The sequence below is a fragment of the Scyliorhinus torazame genome, chromosome 28, assembly GCF_047496885.1.
Source record: "Scyliorhinus torazame isolate Kashiwa2021f chromosome 28, sScyTor2.1, whole genome shotgun sequence".
Lineage (NCBI taxonomy): Eukaryota > Metazoa > Chordata > Chondrichthyes > Carcharhiniformes > Scyliorhinidae > Scyliorhinus > Scyliorhinus torazame.
The window spans coordinates 32,989,464-33,015,971 of record NC_092734.1 but is presented as its reverse complement, the minus strand read 5'-3'; the positions used below and the strand labels follow the sequence as shown (position 1 = coordinate 33,015,971).

Genomic DNA, 26,508 nt, shown 5'->3' with positions numbered 1-26,508 from the left:
GAAGGAAACTGTCCCGGCCTCGAAGGGCAGAGTCTCTAGGAGGGAAAAGGAGTAAAATGGAAGCAGGGGAAGGAATTGTGGTTTCAAGTGAATTGCTACAATGTTCTGTCTTCCCATAGCTGATGAACCTTTGTCACTTATACTGTGAGGTGATTGCACGGACCATAAGAAGAAACCACAACTTGGCTGCAGCTCTTCTGTGTTTGAGACGTGTGCTGAGATAGTTAAGGATCAGGTCAGATGTTGGGAATTCACTTCATCCAGTGGACACAATACCCAAGACCTTAAATGATCTTCCTTCAAATAAATCATTCCAGCTTTCTTTTCGATCAAATTTGTACGGACCGACAGAATCCCTGAATGGAACAGGAATCACTCTGGGTCGGAAGATAAACACGCTCCCGTTTCAAGGACGCCTACTCTCAACTTGGATGTAGGAATTGGAGTATAGTGGAGTAGTCAGGGAGTGGGTGGAGAGGTGGCAGCTGGGACTCAACACGTGTCAGGTCAATGAACCTACACAGAAGCAAGAATGTATGTTGTGTGGTCGAGTGCTTGCGGTAACAGGGAAAAGATTTAGGAGATCTGGTGGAGAGGTCATGAAATGTCTTTACACAGTTTAAAAATTAATAAAGAAAGCAAATAAAATGTTGGGATCCACGGCTAAGGGGGTTATTCTTCAGTCTCAGAATATTATGTTGAAGTTACGTTTGGATTTGAAGGAACCTCCTAGGGCACGGTGTACTATTCTGATCATATTGTATGAACGATGCAGATTTATTGAAGGGAGTTTAAGGGAGGGCCATGAAGTTAGTTCGTGAATTTAACGATCTGAGTCCTGAGGAAAGGTTGTCCATCCTGAGGAAAGGTTATCCATCCTGACTCGGAAAGAGGATGAGGCAGGATATGATGAGTGCCTTGAGATTTACGAGCGTAGAGACGTTTGATCCTGCAATGTTGTGTTGGGCACAGGACTCCAGGACATCCGTTGACAGTTTGAGCTATGACGTTGAAGGAAAATTGGGAAATTTGGGCAATGCGTTTCAGCAAGAGGGTTCTAGAATTTTGAACAACAAACTTATTAGTGGAACAAATCAAACTGAGTGACGGATCAGTGTTTTGTAAAAGGACTAGTGGAATTGGTATTGGAAAGGAGATGGAAGTGTGTTGGTTCCAGAATGACAGTAAGGAAACTAATGGGTGGTTTGGAAGAGTAGGCTAGATGGATCTATGATCTATTTCATAAAATGTCAGCGTTTCTCTATTATATAGTTATTGGATTGCAGTTTTCTTTACCCAGTCCATAATTAGAGATTGGCCATAGAACAAAAACAGAAAATGCTGGAACCTCTCAACCGTTCTTTCAGCATCTGTGGGAAAGAAACATGTTTGCGGACAGTGACCCATTGTCAGAAATTAATTCGGGTTTTTGGTATCTGCGGTAAGGTGAGGTGGACAAAGGAGCATTCAGGCAAGGAATGAATTAAATTGGGGCTGGTGGTGGGATCACCCACGGGTTTAAATGTTGACTTACGGGTGATGTAAGTTTGTTTACTGAGGTGGGCTGCGGGTGGGGCGGGGGGGGAGGGGCTGTAATTAACTCAGTTGGCTACACAACCAATATGTGGTTGAGAACAAGGCCAACAGCAAGCGGTTCAAAACTCCTATTCAAGGTAAGGTAGACCTGAGGCCTCCGACTTCCTTCTCAAACTATCCGACAGTAAAATCGCTGCATAATCCACGGCTCAAATAATTGAGGATGTTACTTGAAGAAGTTTTTCATTGGAAAGTGTTATTAACTGGCAATCTCAATAAAGAGCAGGTGTTCGCTTCAACATCATCATTTTGGCGCCCAGTTTCCAGTTTGAGACTTTTCCAGTTAGCTTTTCTCAGACTAAGCCACCTGCTCTGGCTGATGTAGCTCCTCCCTGCCGTCAAAGACTCTCTTCAGCCAAGTGACGAGCGTCATCAATGAATGCTGGATAATTTGGGCCCACTAATTATTTTCTTTTGCTTTGATCAGCGGTGTGCTCTGTTTTTACATGTGATCTGTGATTTTATTTTGTCTTTTGTTCTGTGCTCGGGTGTGTGTGTTGCTGCAGGGGCCAGCTTCAGGAATCGGCACCAGCTGTCTGAGTGGAAAACTGACGTCAACCCCTGAGTCCCAGCTGAGCCAAACTGCTTGGGCCTCTGATAGCATGTTCACAGCTAACGGGACGTCCTCTGATTACCTCAGCACAAGGGACAGCAGCTTGTCTCGTAGCTTGGAACTGGCAGCATCTCTCAGGCAGACGTCATCCGTGACCACTTCGACGTTCTCGCCAGCTCCTTCTCTGACCTCTGACCTGTCACCTCGAAGAGGGGTCAGCCTTTCTCGGGCGCCAGCAAGGGTTTATGACGTAGCTGGCATTGTGGGTGCGACACCGAGCTCCAGCCACCATGGGCAGTACAACAGCCCCATGGGCTTGTGCTCTCAAGAGACTATTGAAGAATTGGTCAGGGCAACAGTACAGAGGGATGGCCGGCGAGGCAGGGCTTCTGCAGGTGGGCTCCTCCGAGGGTAAGTATTAAAACTGTAACTAAGTGCATGCTGGGTAGCTGGCCACGAGCCCGCTAAGTTTGTGGCTTTAAACGGACTTGTTTTTTAAAGTACTCCCAAGTTGCCCCTCACTAAGCAGCCGGGTGAGCAGTTTCTAATTCCCACCCCCCCTTGCCGAGTCATTTGCCTCCAGTTTTGTTTGCCTGACTGGTACCAGCAATTGTCCATCAGCAGCAGCACCCCATCCAAGCTGACACCGTTACCACTGCCAATCACATATGCAGCTCCTAGGGGCAGTCACCTCTGTCTTGTCACCTCTTAGATCAGAGAGGACTACAGAATTCTAAAGCATCCAACCATGTATGAGAAAGTGACCCTATAGGAACAGGAAGAGACCATTCAACCCCCTCGCTCTGGTCCGCCATTCAGTTACTTCATGGCTGATCTGTATCTTCACTGTGTCGACCCAGATTGGCTCCATAACTTTTGATACCAGCCGTAGGGGTTGGATTAGGTGCTGGTTGTTCGGTGGAGCTTCCCAAGCAGGTGATGCCATTGGAATACTGCGCTGTTTGCGGAGCTACTAAACTGAGTGACCAAACCAGAGGCACCGGCTGGAAAGGGACACAGCCAAGCGAAGGGAGAACTACTACACTGGAAAACAGTTTGGGGGCTCTCTCCACCGGTCATCGTGTGTTTACACTGACCGATAAATATCAAGTGCGCAATGGCCAGCAGATTCCCATTTCCGCCGGTTCCTGAAATTAATCCAGGAATTACAATGTGCGGAGTCAAGTGGAACTGCTGCTTCTCGTTGATCTGTGAGACAGTTTAAAGATTCTTCAATTCTTTAATTTATTATAAATGGACAGTGCTTCTTGTGGAATCTGGGGATAATTAGAAGAGTGTTAACACCAGTTGTTATGTAGCCGGGGGGGGGGGGGTTAAGTTTAGGCTACTTCACCTGATGGGCCCATTTCACGATTGACTGTAACATTGATGCAAAGTCAAATTGGTTCGCACAGATCCAACAACCCTGTGGAAATGTAGCCTTTGATCTGTCAGTATTGAGCCCGGGGGCAGCACACGGTGGCACGGTGGTTAGCACCGCTGCCTCACGGCGACGAGGTCCCAGGTTCGATCTCGGCTCTGGGTTACCGTCCGTGTGGAGTTTGCACGCTCTCCCCATGTTTGCGTGGGTTTCGCCCCCACAACCCAAAGATGTGCAGGCTAGTTTAGCACAGATGAGGGGCTGGTTTAGCACAGTGGGCTAAACAGGTGGCTTGTAATACAGAACCAAGGCCAGCAGCGCGGGTTCAATTCCCGTACCGGCCTCCCCGAACAGGCGCCAGAATGTGGCGACTCGGGGCTTTTCACAGTAAATTCATTGAAGCCTACTTGTGACAATAAGCGATTATTATTATTATTAGGCGGATTGGCCACACTGAATTGCCCCTTAATTGGAAAAAATGAATTGGGTACTCCAAATTTATAAGAAACATAAAGTAGTGTGCCCGTTATGTAATTGAACTATTAATCCAGCAGCCTGGACTATAATCCATGGATTGTGAGCTCAAATCCCACCACCACAGTTTGGGAATTTGAATTCCGTTCTTTACAAGTCTGAAAATAAAAAGTTGGTATTATTAAAAGTGACCATGGTGCTGTCGGATTGTCATTTTAAAAACTCAACCGACCATTCTTGGCCTTTAAGAAATGAAGCCCTCTGCCCCTTCCTGCAAGCCGTAACAATTCAAGAAGGCTCACCAACTGAGGGGATCTAGGGGTGCCCAATAAGTGCCAGTGATGCTCGCAACCTGAGAATGTTTGTTAAAGATTTGGGAGCTGGCTGGACAGCAGATTGCAGTCTTACTCTGCCTGTGCCTGAGGCAGCTTTGGCCCTGATTTACACAGGCATCCAGGGATTTAATTGAAGAGGTTTCACTTTTCTCTCTGTCCTGTGATTAGGGAAAGCTGACACTTCAGGTGGCGAGACTGGAAAATGCTTCCTCTCTGAGCACTGAGGTGACTGAGCGATGATCGAAAAGCTTTCTTTTTAATTCACTCCCGGGATGTGGGCGGTTGTTGGCTAAACCAGCATTTAATACCCACTCCTAATTACCCTTGGGGATGGGCAATAAATGCTGGATGAGCCAGCAAAACATTGCCCGAATTATTTTTTCGAAGGCTGACTTCGCAAGAAGGCAGTTAGTTTTGGGTAGGCCGTTTCCAGGTGGTGTTTGATCCATCTTGCTGTGGCTTGGGGAGGGCAGAGGCAGAGATGGGGGGGGAGAGGGGGGGGGGGGGGGGGAGAGAGGGGGGGGGGCCTGGCAGTGCCCAGGGATAGAGATGGTGAGAGTGTAGACAGTCATGAGGATCGGCAACATGTGGTCCTGGCATGGAAGTGGTAATCCTCCAAAATGCTGGAGTGCAGTATGGGAGAACCCGAGCCTGAGATTGGCTGGATTTCAATTTTGATTGTCCGCTGAGGGTCATTTTATTTTGTATATTAGTGTTTTGTCCCGACTGTAATCCTGGGTCGTATTTGAGCTCCTGCATTGCTTTGTGGTTTTGCTGCCATTTTACTTGAGTTTGTACTCGGGAGATTATTTGTGTGAATGTTTGAAGGGTTTTTATTGCACCAGTTAACCACCCCTGCCCCCTCCCCACCTTATCATAACGATAATGGGCAATGTGTGGCCGTCTGAGGGACAGATTTAAACTCTGATTTTCTACTCCCGTTTTCATTGGGCGGGTTTGGCAACATGAGTGGACAATCTTGAGAACTCCCAAATCGTGTCTCAAGCGGGAATGTAAGCGGGTGACGTGATTCTACCCCCGCCCCCCCCCCCCCCCCCCACCAAAATCAGAGATGGGGCACGTTTCAAGACATTCAACGTCAGCAGCATCATTTGAATGCATTAGCAGCTAATTATTAGGCCCCTCTGAATCCTTACCACAATCCCCCCCCGCGGTCCCCTGGCCATGGCCAGAAAATCCTTTCACGTCGGTGCGAGGGCAGGACAGCGTGAATCACGAATCATGACTGATCTCCCAAGGCGTGAAGCGCTCAGGCGGGCGGCAGGGGGGGGGGAGAAAGAGAGGGGGAGGGGGTCATGCCATGGAACGGTCCCCAGCACTGCCTCTTGACACTGCCCAGTGGTGTATGGTCAGGGGCTAGTGTCCGGAGGGGGGAGGATTTCTGGCGAACACCTTTACCAATTTCCAGGAAAATTCCGCCCTTTGAAAGATGTCCTTCCCCATAAGTTGAGCAGTGATTTTGTAACGGTATCGAGGATGGAAGGGTCACCCAGTACTGCAATCCAACAGTGTCTCATCACGATGGTGGAAACCCTCCTAGGATCTATTGCTACTTTGCCTAGTGTGGTCACCATGGGCGAGATTCTCCGGCCCCCCGCCGGGTCGGAGAATCGCTGGGGGCTGGCGTGAAACCCGCCCCCACCAGTTGCCGAAGTCTCCGGCACCAGAGATTCGGCGGGGGCGGGAATCGCGCCGCACCGGTTGGCGGGCCCCACCGCTTGATTCTCCGGCCCGAATGGGCCGAAGTCCCGCCGCTAAAATGCCTGTCCCGCCGGCGTAAATTAAACCACCTACCTTACCGGCGGGACAAGGTGGCGCGGGCGGGCTCCGGGGTCCTGGGGGGGGGCGCGGGGCGATCTGGCCCCGGGGGGTGCCCCCACGGTGGCCTGGCCCGCGATCGGGGCCCACCGATCCGTGGGCGGGCCTGTGCCGTGGGAGCACTCTTTCCCTTCCGCCTCCGCCACGGTCTCCACCATGGCGGAGGCAGAAGAGACTCCCTCCACTGCGCATGCGTGGGAAGCTGTCAGCGGCCGCTGACGCTCCCGCGCATGCGCCGCCCGGAGATGTCATTTCTGCACCAGCTGGCGGGGCACCAAAGGCCTTTTCCGCCAGCTGGCGGGGCGGAAATTCGTCCGGCGCCGACCTAGCCCCTCAATGTTGGGGCTCGGCCCCCAAAGATGCGGAGCATTCCGCACCTTTGGGGCGGCGCAATGCCCGTCTGATTTGTGCCGTTTTGGGCGCCAGTCGGCGGACATCGCGCCGTTTCCGGAGCATATCGCCCATGAAGAGGGTGGGGAAGGGGTGAATTAACAGGAGGATTCTGAGACACACAAAGGGAAAGCTTGAGTAGCTGTGGAAAAGGCAACTGAATCCAGATCAGTATCGATGCTGTGAATAATTGTCAACAATTTTTGAAGAGTAACTGATTATTTAAAGTGGTATTGGCCTAGAAAACATTGCATGTTGTAATAAAGATTCAATATCTGTAATTCAGTACCCTGTTTCCCTAATGCTGTCCATCTGGATATGTACCCAGTCCCCCAGTCCAACGCTGGCATCTCCACATCTGGATATGTGTAAGAGATGGAGTGGCAGAGGTAATAGATGGAGAAACTGCTTGTTTTGTTGTTAATGTATTTGGGTCTCAGTTGTAACTGCTGCTTTTGGGATTTCAAACGGAAAGAGGACATGAAAATCTTAACAAACTTGTTTTAAAAATAAATGATGAGCACTCATCATGGTGCCCATATCACAATAGGTACTTTCTCTCTCTCGCTCTCTCTCTCTCGCTCTTTCAGTCCCTCGAGGCAAAGAGAATGTCCGTCCGAGCCTACAGCAAGAGTTTACACACAAAACCTTTTACTGTGAGGATGCTGTTACATTGCAGCTACCACACGGGCTCTGGGTGTTCAGGAAACTCTCCCACCCTTACCACCTACCATAGGCAGGAAGGATTTACAGGTTGACATGCAATCAGCTTGGCGGCACTGTGAACATACCTTCCTTGGCCATCAGTCCTGGGGAGGAATTTAAACCCAGATCTGCTGGTTCAGTGATGGCGAAGTTACCCACTGCGCCACAGGAGGCACTCGAACGCCAGTGTTGATTATTAGCCTCTAGTGGTCATATTGCGATACTGCAGTCATGTAATTTTCAGCTGAGCTGCCTTCAGCCACTGACTCTGGCACAAAGTGATCCAAAATCAACTGGACTGAAAGTTATTCCTCCAGCCGTGTAATCGTCTTATAGCTGGCTGGTACCATTGAGGACTCAGTCTGAAGATGAACAACTGTTGCCCCAGTCTGAGCCTCGCCTGCCATTTACTGCAGGGGCAGGAGTATGGCTCACTGTTCTCCTTCCCCTTGGTGTTGCGGATTGTCTCTTCCCTTTTAGCTTGATGGTAGCCCAGTGTACTTGGACCCCACTTTGGAGGGGCTTCTCAATCACTTGCCAAACGACATGTTGCATGGGTGACAGGTACTGCGGCACCTCTCCTGGAGATCTGAATATGACTGGATGCAGTCTGGGCTCATTGGCTTCTTCACGATGGCTTTAGCACATTTTCCCCAGGAGAAGGGGCCGTTCAATTCAAAACTGGGAGAATGGCAAACCCATTTGGAGCAGCCTCAGAATTGGGGAAGTGACCCATAGTCACCTCGGGTCGGAATAAGGAAAATAAATTCAATACAATTCATGACTGTCTAAGTACTGCCATTGAAACTATGCTTCTCTCATCCTCGGTTCTTAGTTCTCAATCGGCTGGTCCTGAATCTCTTTGTAAATGCTCTTATCATTTCCAATTTAAGGGTCAGGGTAGATACCTAGTATGTTGGGTATGTGGTGTACCTTTAGTCCTGGACAGGGGCGGTGCTCATTGAGGTCAACATTGCTAATGGGTGTAAGTAATGCTTGATAACTGGCAGTTGTGCACAGTGAATGGTGAATTCACACTTGATGGCCTGAATGTTGGTCTTACCAGGTCCAATCACAGATCCGTTGGTGCAACCACACACGCACGGAGAGACTCCACATCTGACTTCAATCCTGTGCAATATTTATCCAGTGGAATTCAGACTCCATGGCATGTATTATCCACTGATCCACTGGTATATAGCAGTGAAGATTGGTGAGCTTCCCGCCATAGGGGTGGATGTGGACCAAACGAGGAAATCCATTCCTCTGCAGAAAGTGAGACGCGACAGATTGGGTTAGCCTGGACTGTGATGCACCGCAGTATGATTTGAAAACTAAACCTTTTTTAATTCTTTCCTCCCGCAGATCGTCAACACTGCATCCAAGTTAGTGGGCGGCCATATTGTGGTAGTGTGTGGTGTGATGTGATCTGTTAAAGGGCAGCATGAAGAGGCCCCGTGTTGCTCCAAATTGCTGTGTTTGCTCCTTCTCTGCGTTGCTGTGCAGCATGAACGCAATTTGAGGTCATTTTCTCAGATGTTGAAGCTCAAACTGCCTTACAGTCAATGCTGTGGTGTCGTATTTCATTTCATACTGAATACGCAGCAACAATGTGGGTTTGTCCCACCCCTGACTGCACCATACAACACAACAGAAAGAGGAGAACTTCTATCAGAGTTCCTCAGATTTAAGCATCAGTACGGATAATCTCAAAATCAATTTTTCCAACAAAGTTTTGGAAATCATCCCATTGTAGATAAAGAATGCTTGCTGCTTGAAAGCAGGTCTGTGTGATATGTTTTGGTTTGGTCTAGCAAAGAGCTAGCATGGGCACAATGGGCCGATTGGCCTTCTTCTTTGCTGCAAGCGTCTATGAATCACCCAGGACATTATAGAGTGCACAGGTTCCACTTATATGTGGCAACCCTTGCACATATATATATATATATCCAACACCTTTAACATAGGAAAACATTAGGTGCAGGTGTATTGTCCAATAAAACATGACACTGAACCATAGAAGGAGATATTAGCTTCGGTGACTATAAGCTTGGATCAAGTGGTAGACTTCAAGCAGGATCTAAAAGAAAAGATAAAAGCGGAGAGGTTCAGGGGTGGGTTTTCAGGTCATTGTTGGCGCAAAGGGATTGGGATGTGCAGAAGGAACCAGAGATAGCGAAATGCAGGATTCCCAGAGAATCGAAGGGCTGGAGGAATATAGGGAGGGTTTGGAAAACTTGCGTGGGAATGTTAGTGGACTAAGCCATTGAGCACAGGGATAACGTGTGAGTCGGACTTGGTGCAGGTTACATATGGAAGCAGAGTTTTGGAATTTATGCAGTGTTGTTGCAGGTGCATAGTCCATTGGTGGAAGGGTAGAAAGAGTAGAAACAGCAACAAAGAGAAAGAGCAATGAGTGGCGGAAAGAAAGGGAAAGGGTTAATGGAGAAAGGGACAAAATTGCGAAAATAAGCTGAAGCCAGTAGATGATCCAAGAGGCAGACTCATGGGGTGAGATTCTCTCGCCTCCAGAGTGTTTCTCAGTGGCAGGAGGCAGGCTGTCATTAGCTGGCAGCGGGGTCTTCTGGCTTCGCCGCTGTCAATGGGATTTCCCATTGAATCCACTCCACACCGCAGGGAAAGCCACAAGATCTCACCAACTTGAACAATTGGAAGAACCCACCCGTGGCCATAAACAAGGTTTCACAGCTGAGGACGTCCAAAACAAAATGCTTATGGGCAGGGGAATGGGGGTCACACGTCTAAAAGTATGGAGAGAGTCAAAGATGTAGATGCTCAAATAAGCAGAGTAAGAAGTCTTACAACACCAGGTTAAAGTCCAACAGGTTTGTTTCAAATCATAGCTTTCGGAGCACTAAATCTAGTGATTTGAAACAAACCTGTTGGACTTTAACCTGGTGTTGTAAGACTTCTTACTGTGCTCACCCCAGTCCAACGCTGGCATCGCCACATCAAATAAGCAGAGGGCTGGATCCTTCTGCCCCGTTCACCGCAAGATCGCCACGGGCGAGACGCGGGCAATGGAAAAGTCCGTTGACCTCGGCGGGATTCTCTGGTCGCAGGGCATGGGCGGCCAGACGATTCCTGCCCAGAGAGACAAGAATGACCGACAAATGTCAGAAGTACACAGCAGCGGAGTCAGAATTTTAAATAAAAGATTGTTGATTTGGATGAAGTGAATCACCCGTCAGTTTATTTCCAACACTTCCTGTCTAATCGGTTTAGATTTAGATTGGAAATTCCAAAACGCATCAAAGAAACCCCAAAGGCTCTGTCACTCTTTCCACCTTCTTCCTGGTGTGGTCCGGGAACCTGCGTATGCAGGCAAGCTGGAAATAAAATGAGGGAAAATGATAAAGACTGGGAACAGTCTGATGGAGAGAACTCCTGGATTTATGGTGCAGGGCTCGAATTCCCATTTGCATTCTGTGATAGATTGGCCCTAAATTACCGGGGGGCGGGCATTGGTCACATTTATACTGAAACCTGCCACTCTGAGAGCTATCAAGCCCTATTTAACTAAACCTTTAAATTCTAGTTGAAGGGACTGTTGGCGGATCTTGCCCTTGCCTTGCGGCTGTGTTAGAGTGTGTCCCAGAAACCCCAGAGACAATTAACGGCCTTAGTGGAACATGCATCAGTTAATACTTATTGCATGTCTCTACAATGCACAAAACCTTCGCTAAGAATAAGATTACGAGGAATTGGTCACCGCTATCATCAAACTGGACTCCAGCGACGGCTAAAGAACTTGTGTGTACATGAATACATTTTTCTTTAGGCTTGGGAGGACTGGCTCAGTTTCATAGGGGCTAAACCTCTCGAACAGGGGGGTACCTACCATGGCTCGGCGTGTGATCCCTCCACCTTGCCCCCAAACCAGATCCCTGGATCTGTCTGTCTTTTAGGCAGCCCTTGCAGAAAAGGCAGTGATCAGAATTGTCCATCAGCATCATGCTGTGGTATCACCTTCCTGCCCGAGTGGAAGATGATAAGAATCTGATTGATGTGGCAGTAGTAACTCGCTCTGGATGAATTGGCCATCAACTCTGTCTAGTTTCACAGCTATAAATGGATCTTCGCGTGAGCAGGTGAAGAGATGCCCGGACCCAAACTGAGTTATGAAATAGAGTGTTTCGTGTTAATGGGTCAGTAATTGGATTTGATAACTAGATGCTGGTGAGAGGTTTCAAGGTGCAAAGCTTTTCCATTGTTTCAGATGGGCTGGAGAATATGTCTCCAGCCTAATCTCTGACCTTCACTCGTATCTCTCAAGTCTCTGTCACAGGACCAAAGTGCAAAATAATAATTCCTTCTATATTTCCACCTCCTTATACGCAGTCCGCAGGGAATCCCAGAGTAAAAAGGCAAGCTTTGTGTTACACTCAGCATGTGCGAAGCATCATAGACTCATCGGAATTTAAGTTCATGGGCAGGACGGTAGCACAGTGGTTAGCACTGTGGCTTCACAGCTCCAAGGTCCCAGGTTCGATTCCCTGCTGGGTCACTGTGCAGAGTCTGCACGTTCTCCCCGTGTCTGTGTGGGTTTCCTCCGGGCTTCCTCCCACAGTCCAAAGACGTGCAGGTTAGCTGGATTGGACATGCTAAAATTGCCCTTAGTGTCCAAAAAGGTTAGGAGGGGTTATTGGGTTACGGGGGTAGGGTTGAAGTGAGGGCTTAAAGTGGATCGGTGCAGACTTGATGCTCCGAATGGCCTCCTTCTGCACTGTATGTTCCATATTCTATGTTCATATCGAGCCCTGCTGAAGAAGCTGTCTAACTTGTATTGCTGGTTGGGAAATGAGAACAGTGCTTTGGTTCAGGAGGAGCTGTTCCCAGGTCAGAGTTGAAATGGTGTAGAGGGACCTGACCTAGGAGTGATTGAGGTTCTCACAACGCAGAACTTTCCTTGTTTGGAGGAGTTCTCCATCTTCACAGAAATAAACAGTATTCACTGAGGCTGCGTGACCCAATTTGTTTAACCTTGTAGTGTGACCTCCCTGGATCATTCTGTTTTTTATCACGTTTTTTTTAAATTCCAGAGGCCACTGGATTATGAATATACAAACATGGGAATTAGGAGCAAGAGTAGGTGTGCTCCAACATTAGATAAGATCATGGCTAATCTGATTGTGGCATCAACATTCCTGTCTACTCCCTTTGACTCCCTTATTAGTCAAGAATCTATCCAACTCTGCCTTGAAAATACTAATGACCCTGTCTCAACAGGTCTCCGAGAAACAGAATTCCGCACCTCACCATCCTGACAGAAAAAAAATCTTCTCATCTTTATCTTAAATAGGAGACCCCTTCGTTTTAAACCTGTCAAGTCCCCTCAGGATTTTATGGGCGCGATTCAACTAAGAGGGAACAAAGTTCCGTAGCGAGCGCGTTTAGCCGCGTGTTTCCTGGCGCTCGCATCGCTGAGAAACACCTGGCTAGAAAACGCCACCCGCGTTAGACAAGGCCAAGGCCCCACATAGCCCCGATTTGTGCACTGAGGAGTTCCACTCGCTGGAACTCTTCAGTACAGCGTGAGATTGGGAAGCCATTATTAAATGGCGCCCTGATCTCCGAGGCCCCCGAAATGACCCCCGATCCCCCCCCTCCAAGCCCCAATGCACTATGGGAGGATCCCCAATTTCCGGGCGCTTTCACAGTGTCACCGTTGGACCGCGCCCTATATGTTTCAACAAGATCACCTCTCATTCTTCTAAACTCCAATGGATACAGGCCCAAACTTTCCTCATGAGAAAACTCCAACATCCCAGGAATAAGTCGAGTGAACCTTGTCTGAACTGCATCTAATGCACTATGTTCTTTCGTAAATAAGGAGACTAAAACTGTACACAATACTCTAGATGTGGACTCACCAATGCCTTGTACAACTGTAGCAAAACTTATCTACTTTTATATTCCATTCCCCTTGCAATAAATTGCAATATTCAATTTGCCTTCCTCATCCTTTGCACCTCATCCAGTCTGATCCCTCTGTTTCACCAATTTCTTTCCATTTAAATAGCATATTGCTTTTCTTTTCTTCCTGCTAAAGTGGATGAGTTCAAATTTTCCTACATTGTACTCCATCTGCCAAATTTTTGCCCAACCACTTAGCCTATCTACATCCCTTTCCAGACTCCTTGGGCTGGATTCTCTGGTCACCGATGCAAAATCGCTCTACCCCCTCCAAAGCGGTGTGCTCACAGAGTACACTGCACCATGTACCACGGCCTCAGGCCATTGCCTGAGACCCGCCTCCCCCGATTGCTCTGCCCCGGACCCACCGAGTTCCCGACGGCGTGGGACACATGTGGTCTCACCCGTTGGGAACTCAGCGTGGCGGCTGCGGACTCAGTGCAGCGGCGCCACAGTCGGAGGAGGGCCGATTCGGGGGCAGGGGTGAACATTTTCGGGGCTGGAGGCACTGTGGTGGGGGGTCTGGGCGCGAGCCGGCTGAAGGGGGGTCTATTTCGCGGGCTGGGTCCGCGTGCGGCATCCGCCATGAAACATGGCACAGTCGCTGCAGACCGCCGCCGCGCGCATGCGCAGCCCCGGCCCGGCAATTCTCTGGGCCGTACCGGCAGCTAGAGCTGGGGTCTCTACGCTGCCTTCCTGCCAGCCCCCAACAAAACGGGGAATCGGTGGCCGTTTTATGCCGGCGTGGGAACATAGCCCCAGAATTGGAGAATCCAGCCCCTTATGTCCCCTTCACAACTTATGGCCTACCTATCTTTGTGTGGCTTGATTGGCACTCCACACACCATCTTAAAGATTCACTCCCTCCACCACCGATGCACAAATGACAGCAGCGTGTACTAACTACAAGATATACTGCAGCAACTCACTGATGCTCTTTCGACAACATCTTCCAAACCCGTGACTTCTACCACCTAAAGGAACAAGGGAACATCACCACCTTCAAGTTCCCATCAAAGACACGTACCACACTGACTTGTTATATTTCTGTTCATTCACTGTTGCTGATATCGCCAGCATTGTCCATGTCCCATGAGTGAATAAAAAAATATTTAGTAACCATACATTCGGTCCCTTCATCCATGTCATTGATATCGATTGTAAATAGTTGACGTCCGAACACTTATCCCTGTGGCACGCCACTTGTTACATCTTGCCAATCTGAAAATGACCAATTTATGCCGACTCTGTTTCCTGTTTGCTAGCCAATACTCCATCTATGCTCATATGCAATCCCCTCCACCACAAGCTCTTATTTTGTATAGTAACCTTTGATGTTGCACCTTGTCAAATGTCTTGTCACCACATCTACAGGTTCCCCTTTACATTGCTTAACTAACATTTCCTCAAAGAACTGAATTACTCAATGGGCACGGTCTAATGTTGGAACAGAGTCCCATGTCGAGTGTGTTTAGTCAGTTGTTTTCCGGCCTCAGCGCCACGAAACACCATGCTACCTATTGGGACTCTGTTTCAATTTGGGGTCACAGAGGGGAACGTCCTGCCGAGGCTGCACTTAGTCCTCTTTCCTTCACTGCCTTCACTGAGGAGCTTCGCCCATCAAAACTCCTCAGAGCAGGAAGTCATCAGGATTCCATTTTTAAATGACGTCCCAATCTCTTGATCCCCCCCCCGACCCGATCCCCCACTCACCATAAAAGGGTGACCCCTCTTTCCACACTCCACCTCACGCTCGGGCAACCCCCAGACACGATCCCCAATGCAGGAAATATATTAGCGTGGCGCCTTTGCAATGCCAGGTTGGCACCCAGGTGGCAGTGCCAGGGTGCCAAGCTGGCGGTGCCAAGCTGCTCAAGTGGCACCAGCAGTGTCAGGCTGCCACCCAGCCCAGAGGGCAACACCTGGGGGCCTTCAATCCCCTGGGAGACCCCCACAAGTGCCGGTCCATCTTGTCCCCGTTTGTGGCGTCTGGGGCAAGGGCGTTAGATCCCAGAAACTCAGTAGATCCGAAGTGCTGCATATTGGGGTGAGACTCTCGATAACCAAGACCAGGCACTCGTCACCATTTTGTTGATGTTCTCCTTGTTTTGGACGTGAGATCAATATTTAAGACCCGAGCTGATCTGGTCTATCCCCCACTTGGTAGACACTACATTTTAACTTTAGACAATTGCCAAGAGATTGAGGGGGAAAAGAACAATTGGCACCTGTGTACACATGTAATTACATTTTTATAAAAAGGAATTACCCATTAAAAACTGTTAGCATAAAATGCAGATCAATGAATTTGGGACAATTCTGGGATTTGATGTAGGGAAAACGGTGGGGGATGATGCTCACATTGGTGACTTTGAGCTAGATTCTGCAGTGCATGCTAGGTGGGAGGATGGGTTTGACCAATGTATGCTGGGTAAGGTGGGTTTGAATAATGCATGCTGGGTAGGGTGGATTTGAGTAATGCATGCTGGGTAGGGTGAGTTTGACCAATGCATGCTGGTCAGCGGGCAGATTGCAACATGCATGCCAGGTATTGGAGCAGGTTTGTACAATGCATGTTGGGTCTGGAAGGTGGTCTGTGCTACCTCAGCATCTTAATGCCTCTGGCAGGGATGCAAACAAGTTCCTTTTATAAAAAGGAAAAGTAGAAATATATTACTTGAGTGACAGCAGAAGGAAGAGGAAATGATTGAGTTGACATTCTGCTCCTCGTCTTTACATCTGAATGCTTTCTCCAATGTCTTTCGAATCGAGCTGTTAATGGATTCTCACGTGGAAGTTACCACAGCAAATGCAATACATTTTTCTGCTTAAATGATTTGTATGATTTTTATTTGTGGGGAGAGGCTGATGGAATGTAGTGAAAAACTGAGGCTCCTTTGAACAACCCCTAATCAGCTATTGACCTGCAAGGTCTCGGTGATAATGATCTAGACATTGGGTCTGACTAAGCAGAAGCTTTTCAATTACATGATTGTCTCTATCCAGTACTTGACTTCATTCAGTGTGCGTGCTCCTTTCCTCCTAAGTGAGGCACAGGGCAGATTGACCAAGTTTAAGATGAGTCCTAAAATCACCCTGTTGCCCCTTACCCCAACCTTTTGAAGTGAGGGTCCTAAATGACATGGAGTATTCTGAATATTGAAACCCCAGAGAGAGAAGTGAGGGGACGGGAAGGTAAAGGGAAGATTGGCAGGTAGTCTTTTCCTCCTGGGAGTTGTATTTGGACCTGTAAACGGGGGAAAGAAATTTAAAATAAGTAGCTTCTGCTTACCCATCACCGCCTCTCTCCATCACCAGCGATACTTTTCCCTGCATTGCTTCCTTCCTTTTACAATACGCTCTCCTCTCCTTTCTCACTCCCACAACCGATAGCGAGTATGTGGAGCATTTCAACCCCAACGTCCTGAAGGATTCCGTGTTGTCCACACACAAGCCTATTGAAGTGAAAGGCCCTGGTGGGAAGGCCACCATCATCCATGCCCAGTATAACACCCCCATCAGCATGTACTCCCAAGATGCCATCATGGATGCCATTGCTGGCCAGGCTCATGCCAGGGGCAGTGACCTTTCAAGGTAGGCCAAGAAAAGCTAAGATCTGTTTGTTTGCATGCAAAGGCCTTGAGGAACCATTGTGTATCTTTGAAGTTTATAGACCAGAAATGTGAAGCCATTTTGATGAGAAATAAATTGTTAACATTTCGTTAAAGGATGGTGATTAATTAAAGCATGTTGAAAGCTAAATAATCTTCTGGCTTTATAAGTGTAATCCTTCCTCTGGAAACCTGTTGTTTCAAACTCTGCAGAGAGATATCCATCATTGGAGTTTTAGCAAGAGGCTGTAGACAGATATTGAAACAATCTTAGACACTTGGGAGAGGTGTCTGACTTGAGAAATTTTCACCCCTGAAGCACTGAATTGTAGCAGCCATATGAATGACAGTTTGGCCCCATCTTCCTCCATGCTTCACTCTCCCTACTCTAACTGGTGCTGCCCAACAGCCTAGAATGGTTGGGCCGAATGGCCTGTTTCTGTGCTGTCTATCCAGTGTAAACAGCCCATCTCAGTCGACCTGCCACTCCACAGAATATAAAAAATCAAAACAAAGGTTCCTGAGAGATTGACGCATCTACGTGGCAAGGGCTGGGATTCGACACCAGACCCCCCTTCAGCTAATCCATGAAATTATTGGTTTGAGTTTGTATGATTTTATTTTTCAACTCCAGGGACAAACATTCACGTAATAATTTTCAGAATTTCCTCAGCAATTATTTGACTCCGTTACTGCAGGGAGCGAGAGCTTCTTTGATCTGCAGCTTCATGCAACCCAGCGAACTATTAAGAGAAGAAAATTGTCCTGCAGCACAAGCTTCCTGTAAATGCAGCCTGTGTGTGTGTTTATATGGCCAAGATCTTGTCTCCCAGATGGTCAGGGACCTGGCATATCACAAACGATGAGCTGGGAGACCTCTAGGCAATCAAATGTAAGAGCTCCTCAAGAATTGCCCAGGATGTTTCAACTTCCGATGGCAACTCCCCTGCATCTGCATCCCTCCAGAAAAGTCTCCAACTCTGAAATGGAGTCAAAGACTTTGGAGAGTTCAAACTCAGTTACCTTGTTAATTAACCAAGAAATGTTAGACAGGAAATAACCATACCAAACTCCTGATTAACTATACAACTGAACTCCCTCCCCGACCCTCCAACTCTTCCCTCGACCCTCTAATACCTTCCCAACCCCGTGACTCACTCCTGGACCCTCAAGCTCCATCTGACCTTATCTTGACACCCAACCACCTGCCAGTCACCACCTACCACCCTGCCACCTTGCAACCTACCACTATGCCACTATCATCCTACCATCCCTGCCGCTACTTACCTCACTCACATTCACTAACACACTGAAAAGTTATTTAAATGTCTCAAAGCTTCAGTGTGTTAGTGAATGAATACTTGCGAAAATACAGCTGCTAGTGCCATAAAAAGGGGTCATGGCTTGGCTCCCCCCAATGACCCTGCACTCCGAGGATGGGCTCCAAGATCAGGTACGTTCCAAAGTTTTGAAGAGGCCCGGTTCAGAAGTTTGGGCCAGAAATACGGAGCTCCATCTCGGTGTAAAAAAATGGAAACAGAGTGGCAATCGGGTGGTGACTGCCGCGCCTTGGAAGGTTCGGCCCTCTTGTAGCACGCTGGTGTTGGACACTGTGACGGGAGCTGTTTCCTCCTTCCATCTCATGCCCATGCTGAGGAGGTTTCAGTCACAGGTTGAAACCTGCTTTGCTTTCTTTGCAGCCCTGACCCTGGCAGAGGGGCCTTGCTCAGAATGGAATTTGAGGCCTACTTAAATTTTGGATGGGGCCTTAAAAGTTCATGCCATGAATTAGATTTTAATGAAGATCATCAAATGCTATTGTTTACATCTGGGCTTCAGTTTGTTTTGAAAGACTCCATGTTGTTGGCACATTTATTTCATAAACGGCTAGTGTGTTTGCCACCACAAGTACAAATCAAACCATCAATGGTTGAAATCTCTCTTTGAGAGAGAGCCTGGTGAAGCCAGCGTCTGCCTATTTACATTTGTAACTCATTCCGGCAGCTATCTTGGAAAGGACGCTGTTGTCTTCCTAGCCCAAGATCCCTAAACTGTTTGTATTTGGGGCTATCGACAGACACTCCAGGTCTTAGTTTACATTAATTGGAGTGGATTCACTGCTAGGGTCTTGGTCCAATTTGGACAAGGAAATGAAAGAGTCCTCTTGCTGCCGGTCCTCGGTGAAATTAGTTTGCCCAATGTTGACTCCATTCCTAGCACTCAAGGATCCAGAGCAAGCCACAGTTCTGTATTATTAGATGGGAATTTAACAATGTTAGTTGGAGCCACATGATTGGCCCTTGCTCGAGGAGGAAGAATCAAAATGGTGGCAGGAAATGAGTCATGACAGAGGGAGTTTTACCCTCCGTCTTTAACACATTATATTGACCTGGGAGGGCTCAATGTCACTAAGGTTAGGTACAAAAGCTGATCCACCATTTCACCATGAGCACAGGTTTTGTCATTTAAAAGATTCTACATTAGAGTTCAACTTTGCGAAGTGTGGGAAAATACTTGACCATACAACATTCACTGGAGGTTTCCACACACTGGTGATTTCTGAAACTGACCTTGTCTGATGATACAGTGACAGTGTCGACACTATGGTAACATTTTTATGTGGTATAAGTTCTTCTCAGAATTCTGTGATTTCCCCTCTGGATGGCTCACTGAAGCCCCTCGAACTGTTGACAATAATGGATTAGTGCTGTGATTCATTAATTTTGATTGGTGGAGCAGTATTTTGTATTAATTGTGTGTTGCTTCTCTTTCTCCAACCCCCCCCCCCCTCCCCATCCCCACTCCCCACCCACCCTACTCACTCACCCCCCCGCCATTCCCATTTCTAACACACGTGTCATTGTCACTTTTTGTTACCTGTCAATCAAACCGACCTATCTCCTAATAATCACGGATACCAATGATCAATGCCCTGGTGTGTTTGATCATGTGACCCTCAGTGGCCCTGAACCTCCATTTGCGTAAGTAGGTCCATCTTTCGTAACCAGACTATCATTTCTTAACCAAATTTGTACTAAACTCACACGGGCCAGAGACACCATTTCAATCACAGACCTGGAAGGCGTGAGTTTCCCTTTCTTGGTTCCTTGCCATTTTACATTGAAATTGTGTCGTGACATCTTCATTTTTGGTTTTCTACTTTTTTAGAAAAAAAAACAAAATCTGGAAATACTTTGTTGAAGCATTTCATCTTCCTTGCCCCCATCAACGGCAAATAAATTCAGAGGGTGACCACTTGTTGGCTGTTTGATTGTTAGATCTGTGGCAGCATCAATTCTTTTCGGGAGGTGAATTTGTGCTGCCTGTTGTTTGGTGCTAGTCGCAGTAGTTGTCATTGAATAGGCACAAGGAATCTTGGTTTCATGGGATGTAGTGTGGTATGGCTGCCAACCACTCATGGTCTTCTGCCTGAGCAGCCGGCTCAACCGCCTCGTAACTTGGAAACTTGCCCTGTAGAGTGGGAGCGCATGAAGTGTTTAAATAGGCCGGTAGATTAGGAATTGATAATTCTGTCAGTTGAGGGCCAATCTGATGGACTGGAAGAGGGTAGCAGCTTTCGTGCATAAGTCCACATTCTCAGAGTTTGAAATGTGACTTAACTGCAAAGTTCTTCTGGCACCTTCATTAAAGTCAGCTTAATGTTGGCATGGAGGGCAGGGGGGTGCAGATCAGTCTGTCTGTGCCTGTTCGTTTTGCTGCTATCTAAAGCCAACCTCTGGTTAGTTATCTGATAATGTGCCTGCAGGTGGCTCTTTTATGTATTTACCTGAGCCCTCAAAATGGGACAAATTATCAATTAATTGTTTCACCTACAGATGGGTGCTTCATCTAGGTATTGTTTCGGAATTGTTCCTTCTATAGACATTGTTTTCACTTTGCAATCAGATCAGATTGAAAAAGATTTAACCAACCTGAATTGAGAATATGGGTTTAATGGGACAGTTTTGCAACATGTTAATTAGAAAAGTGAATTTTTGTTATTATTGTAAACAGGATCAGCGCATTGTCCTGCTACAGTAAATCAGGCAAAGACGGTATTGGATTCTGTTTGTACAATGGTAGAATAACGACACCAGCAATATGAGAAGATGGGTTTAGATCAACCCAAAGAAGAACAGGATTGTTGGATGGCATCTGGATCTTTCTTGCATACCATAGGAAAGATTCCAATGATTGTTCTCAGGAATTTAAACCATCAGGAAATGTTAGGGAAATTGGATATGCACTTCATCGGAAGAGAGTGAACGTTGATCACGGTATTTGGATGCCAGTGATGCGGATTTCAAAATTGGAAATCTTTTAAAGATAAACACTGAAGTCTGACCAATCTGTTTCACACATAATACTAAACTACTGGGAGAAGCTACCAGGGGTATGAAGGCCAGAGAGGTCTAATGTATTTCGAGAGATTTGGTGGCAAAGGTGAATTCCAGCTTAAAGACAACTTGGTGTCTTTTTTTGACCAAGTGTTCTTTTCCCGTTAAAAAAAATGTCCTTTATTCCTAATTCATTCCTTCAACACACCCATGAATGCGTTCCAATATTGTCTAGAAACATTATGGTGTATGAAAATATTACACGCTGCAATTTGGTAAAAATCAGTGTAAACCCAAAATGCTGATGTCTGCCCCTCCAGTTCCCACAAAACTGCATGGAATGCTGAATTGAGTGTGTAATATATACTTATATATAATATATACTCATATATTAAAATCGTTGAGCTAGCCTGTTAGGTTGTCCCTGGAATATTGACTCACTATCTCAGCCAGAAATTCATTTGATTTTTTTACATTTTCTAACCTGAGCTAACTACCATGGTCAGTGTTTGGTGTCATGGTTTAGAACCACCTTGTGCCAAAATTAACTTTTGTATACATTATAATTGCTCTGATGCTTTGGAATGGACTTTAATCAGGAATGTCTTGAGTAAAAGATTGGAGTCTGTTCTGTGGAAACGTTTTGTGAAACCAATAACAGTCGTGAGAGTTTGTACCTGAGGGGGAACAAACATCACAGTACTGAGTGTAGCCCACAAGAAACAGTAAGTTAGCAATTGCCGGACACCTGTGCTTTTAGTTTGATCTTTGCAAATAAAAGCGTGTTATCAAAAAGTCAAGAAGGATGGGTCAGAGGGACACATGTTTAAAATGCATCAAAATATCACTGGAATTCTGTAATGTTATCTCCAGGGACAATGGGTTATGGTGGTTGGTTGTAAGATGGCTAGAGGCTGAAAATTTGAGACCAGGCTGCCCTACCCAATCATAAAAGAATGTCCTGTCCAAATTAGTCTGTTGCCTACTTATTCTGGAAAGAGTGTGATGTTCTATTAATGCACAGTAATTCCACTGACATTGGTTCAATAGAAGTTAACTATTTCTCCAAAATATGCATCGTGATTCAAGTAAAACCAATTGCAAAGTTGTCTGCAATATACCGTAGCCACTGGCTTTCTCATGGTGGGAGTTAATGACAGGGCTTCATAGTGATGTTGTCAAACAATTGGGCTGAATGGTTTTAGAATAAATTTGCATGCAAGAGATTGGAGCTCTTCTCTCTTGGGGCCCTTGGCCTTCCAGTGGAAGCCACATACTGAAGCCTCCGTAGACCAGAAGTGACAACAGTAGGATGTTGCCAGTAGCTTTCTTTACGTACCAGGATTATGGCAGAGAACTGAGACTTGAGGTAAAAGTGAAATGACAGTGAGTGAATCTTCAGAATAAAAAGCATACTAGTTGGGCGTACTGAGTAAGTCACTGACAGTTAGCTGGTGTCTATTTCTTATACGCCCTTAAGGGCCTGGGCTGGTCAGTAAAGGGCAAAGCTATCTGTCTGTGGTTCAGTCTCTAAAGGTGAACTGGGTATGAGTTTTGGAGATAAATTGAGATGTTTGAGGGATGCCTCCGTAGATTTAAAACGTGTAGCCTGTTCTTGCTAGGGTCGCATATTACACAACGTCAATAATGCTTCACTGAGAATTTACCTGAGATGCAGTCATTCCTTTAACCGCATCATTGACAGAAATTCTTCTTTTCTGTCCATTACTGACTGTTGAATGCTACGAAATGCTCAACTGGGCGTGTACATTAAGGTTGCATTGACTGACAATTGTACTGGCACACAATGGAGCCCAATTTTATTTGCTATTTTGGAACTTCATCTAGTACTTCAGTCCTGGTTCCCAGCTGCTTAGTGACTGTACAGTTCTGATTGGGTTTAATTTTCAGTATCTTGATGCTTTACTTCAATGTCCCAGCTTTTTGGAAAGGTTATTAATGTCCTTTGGCCTAAAAAAACAGGCTGGCAGCTATTTGTAATAGTTCACCATGCTCTTTACTGCCGATTGGTCCAATCAGCTTTGCAGTCTATTTTGAGTTTCAAAACTTAGTGTACGTTAGAAAAAGTTGTATCATTACTATACACTCTCTATTTGATTTAGATGGCTTCCACGTGCCTGAGATGTTTATCATGCAGAACAATTTCCCTTCCCAGGTACAAAGTATCTAGGCTTGATTCAGTTTAGGAGCCCCACTTGCTCACGTATGATCAAGGTCAAGATATAGGTGAACGACACTCCATTATGGAGGACGAGCAAATCCGAACAGCAGCTGAGGCTGGAATCCAAACTCTTAATCCCTGAGGTGAGAGCCTGAGGGATGGAAGCTTCGCTGCCAGTGGGGTATTTTCCTTCAGCAACCAAATGGATGTTCCTGAACATCTGGATGAACACACCACAGGGCTGCATCATGACTACACCCTATCCATTTCTGGCACACTGAGGGAATCAAGAAAATGGCAGGAGAGTTGAGATAGAAGATCGGTCATGATTTTATTGAATGGCTCAGCAATATGAGGGGCCAGACAGCCTCTTTCCAGTCCTACATCTGATGGATCCCAGCCTTTTCAGGAAATGGGAAGCATTAAAAACATGGCTGCAATGGTTGGTCTGAACTGCACAGTTTCTGGGCTCTGTGCCTGATGTGTTAGTTGCTCACCTTGCTGTTGTCCCTGCTCATTGGCTCTTGAGGAAGGAGCAGGGTGAAGAGGCATGTTATCCCTGAGCATCCAAAGGCAATCTATGTGGCCATTTTGCTAGCATTTGTCTTTAGAGCCGCCAACAACCAGCTGATGGGCCCCAATCTGGAACAGACCCAAAAGGTGACCCAGAATGATATATGGAGGTGAGTACCTAACTAAAAGAATTAAAGATTGATTCCATGTAAAGTTAGCTCATCATAGTCCATAATTGTTCATCCTACGTGGTCCCTGGCATACTTTTCTTTCTTCCCCCATGTTCTCCAATCCTCTGTCATCTTGGCGAGTTGGGTAAGATATCCAACTCACTCCTCTGCAAGCACCATTCTGCATTAAACCAAAGGGTGCACTTTAGTTTTGTTTCCCCTCCCTTTAACTTTATTTAACTCCAGTCCGTCCACTCCGCCTGCCCATAAGAGACTCTGCCCATTTACCAGTTGGCTGCCACTGGGACTTGACTCTGTGCACCAGGTGTGTGAAGCGAGGGTGTTCACCAGTCATTGAAGTAATTGAATGGCACCACCGCGGTTGTGGGATTTTAAACTAATGCATATACAAAGTGTAGAGAATGGAAAAGAAAACTGAATGTTTCCTACTTTTTGAAAGTGAAGAATATATACATTTTTGAGAGAACAATTGGAATGTCTCCCAGGGAATCACATATATACTTAAGAATGTTTGGTGTACAACATTATTGGGGAGAGAAGATTTTCTCTTTCCCTGTTTAAGAGCTACAACCAACTCAACATAGACCAGTGGCTCTTGCTCGATATTAATTGGCACACCAGCGAGAGTTTTTTGTCTTGAAATCAATATCAAGAGGATGGAGTATGCATGAAATCCACCTTAAACCTGAACTGAGTTTTCTTTTGCTCCTATTTGACTTGTTTAATCCCATTCTCAACTCTTGGAACCATAGAAAAGTTACATTACACAAAGAAGCCATTCAGCCCATTGTGTCTATGCTGGTCAACAAAGATCTGACGACACTAATCCCATTTTCCAGTGCTTGGCCCACAGCCCACAGCGCAAGTGAATGTCTAAATTCTTCGTAAACGTTACAAGAGTTTCTGACTCAACCGTCCTTTCAGGCAGCGAGTTCCAGACTCCCACCACCCTCTTGATTCAACTCCCGTCTTAGCTTTCTAATTCTTAACTTTATTCTATCCCCCCCCCACACGGTTATTGACCCCTCCATTAATGGAAAAAGTGCCTTCCTATCCACCCTATCCTTCATAATCTTATACACCTCTATCAGGTCCCCCCTCAACCTTCGCTGCTCCAAGCAAAACGGCCGCAGCCTATCCAATCTTTCATTGCTCAGAGCCTCCAGCCCAGGCAGCATCCTGGTAAATCTCCTCTGCACCCTCTGCAGTACAAGCACATCCTTCTTATAATGTGGTGACCAGAGCTGCACACAGTACTCCAGTTGCGGACTAGCTCGCGTTTTGTACAGTTCCAGCATGACCTCCCTGCTCTTCTATTCTGTGCTTCGACTAAGAAAGGCAAGTTTCCCATATGCCTTCCTAATCACCTTATCTACCTGTCCTGTCATCTTCAAGGATCTGTGGATGTACACCCCAATGTCCCTCTGATCCTCAGTACTTTCCAGGGTCCTACCATTCATGGCGTAATCATTCACCTTGTTAGCCCTCCAAAATGTATTACCTCACACTTTTACAGGTTGTATTTCCCACTGCTCTACCCACCTGGCCAGTCCATTGATATCCACCTGCAGTCTAAAGCCAACCTCCTCATTATTTACCACCCTACCAATTTTCATGTCATCTGCGAACTTCCTTATCATACCCCCTACATTTAAGTCCAAAATCATTAATGTACAGCACAAATGGCAAGGGCCTCAGAACCAAGCTGGAGCTAATCCCACTAATCCCATTTTCCAGCACCCGGTCCTTAGCCTTGCAGGTTTCAGCACCTTAGGTGCAGATCCAGATAACTTTTAAACGAGTTAAAATTTCTGTCTCCACCACCAAACCAGGCAGCAAAACCCAAACACCCACCACCCTCTGGGTGAAGAAGGTTTTACTCATGTCCTCTCTACTGCTTCTAGCAATCACCGTAAATCTATGCCACCAGGTAATTGACCTCATTCCTGTCTATCTTTTCTGAAACTACATCGCCCTGAAACGAACACATTTGCAGTTTTGATGTTAGTTCGAGATTGCTGATCCAAAGCTTTTGGTGAATTTCAAAAATTTAGAACATTAACTTTTTTCGCAAATTTTGCACAGTGGTGCTTTTAAAACATTCCTTTTTTTTTGAAAATTGGATCAGTGGTAGGGTAATTTGCTTTGAGGTCGGTTAGCTCAGTTGGCTGGGCGGCTGATTCATGAAGCAACGCGACGGCAAACAGCGCGGTTCAATTCCTTATTTCGGCTGAGGTCACCATAAAGGCCCGCCTTCTCCACCTTGTCCCTCGCCTGAGGTACAATCCTCACATTAAATCACCACCAGTCAGCTCTCACTCACTCTCAAAGGGGAGAGCAGCCGATGGTCCTTTGGGTCTATGGCGACTTCCATTGTTCATATTCAGTTTGTTTTGAGTTGGAACATGCACTGTCAATTGTCGGTGCAAAATCACCTTCCCCTACATCCCAGAGGAAGTGGCAA

At 46.6% G+C, this 26,508-nt stretch overlaps 1 protein-coding gene across 1 annotated transcript in view; it reads left to right on the top strand.

The window, feature by feature from the left end:
* The window catches only part of ldb3a (LIM domain binding 3a), a 214,160-nt gene that overhangs the window by 102,194 nt on the left and 85,458 nt on the right, over nucleotides 1–26,508 (top strand). The window contains exons 5-8 of the mRNA XM_072491352.1: nucleotides 2,103–2,560; nucleotides 7,610–7,697; nucleotides 8,639–8,658; nucleotides 16,604–16,804. Coding sequence (XP_072347453.1) covers nucleotides 2,103–2,560; nucleotides 7,610–7,697; nucleotides 8,639–8,658; nucleotides 16,604–16,804 — 767 coding nt within the window. The remainder of the gene's footprint in view (nucleotides 1–2,102; nucleotides 2,561–7,609; nucleotides 7,698–8,638; nucleotides 8,659–16,603; nucleotides 16,805–26,508) is intronic.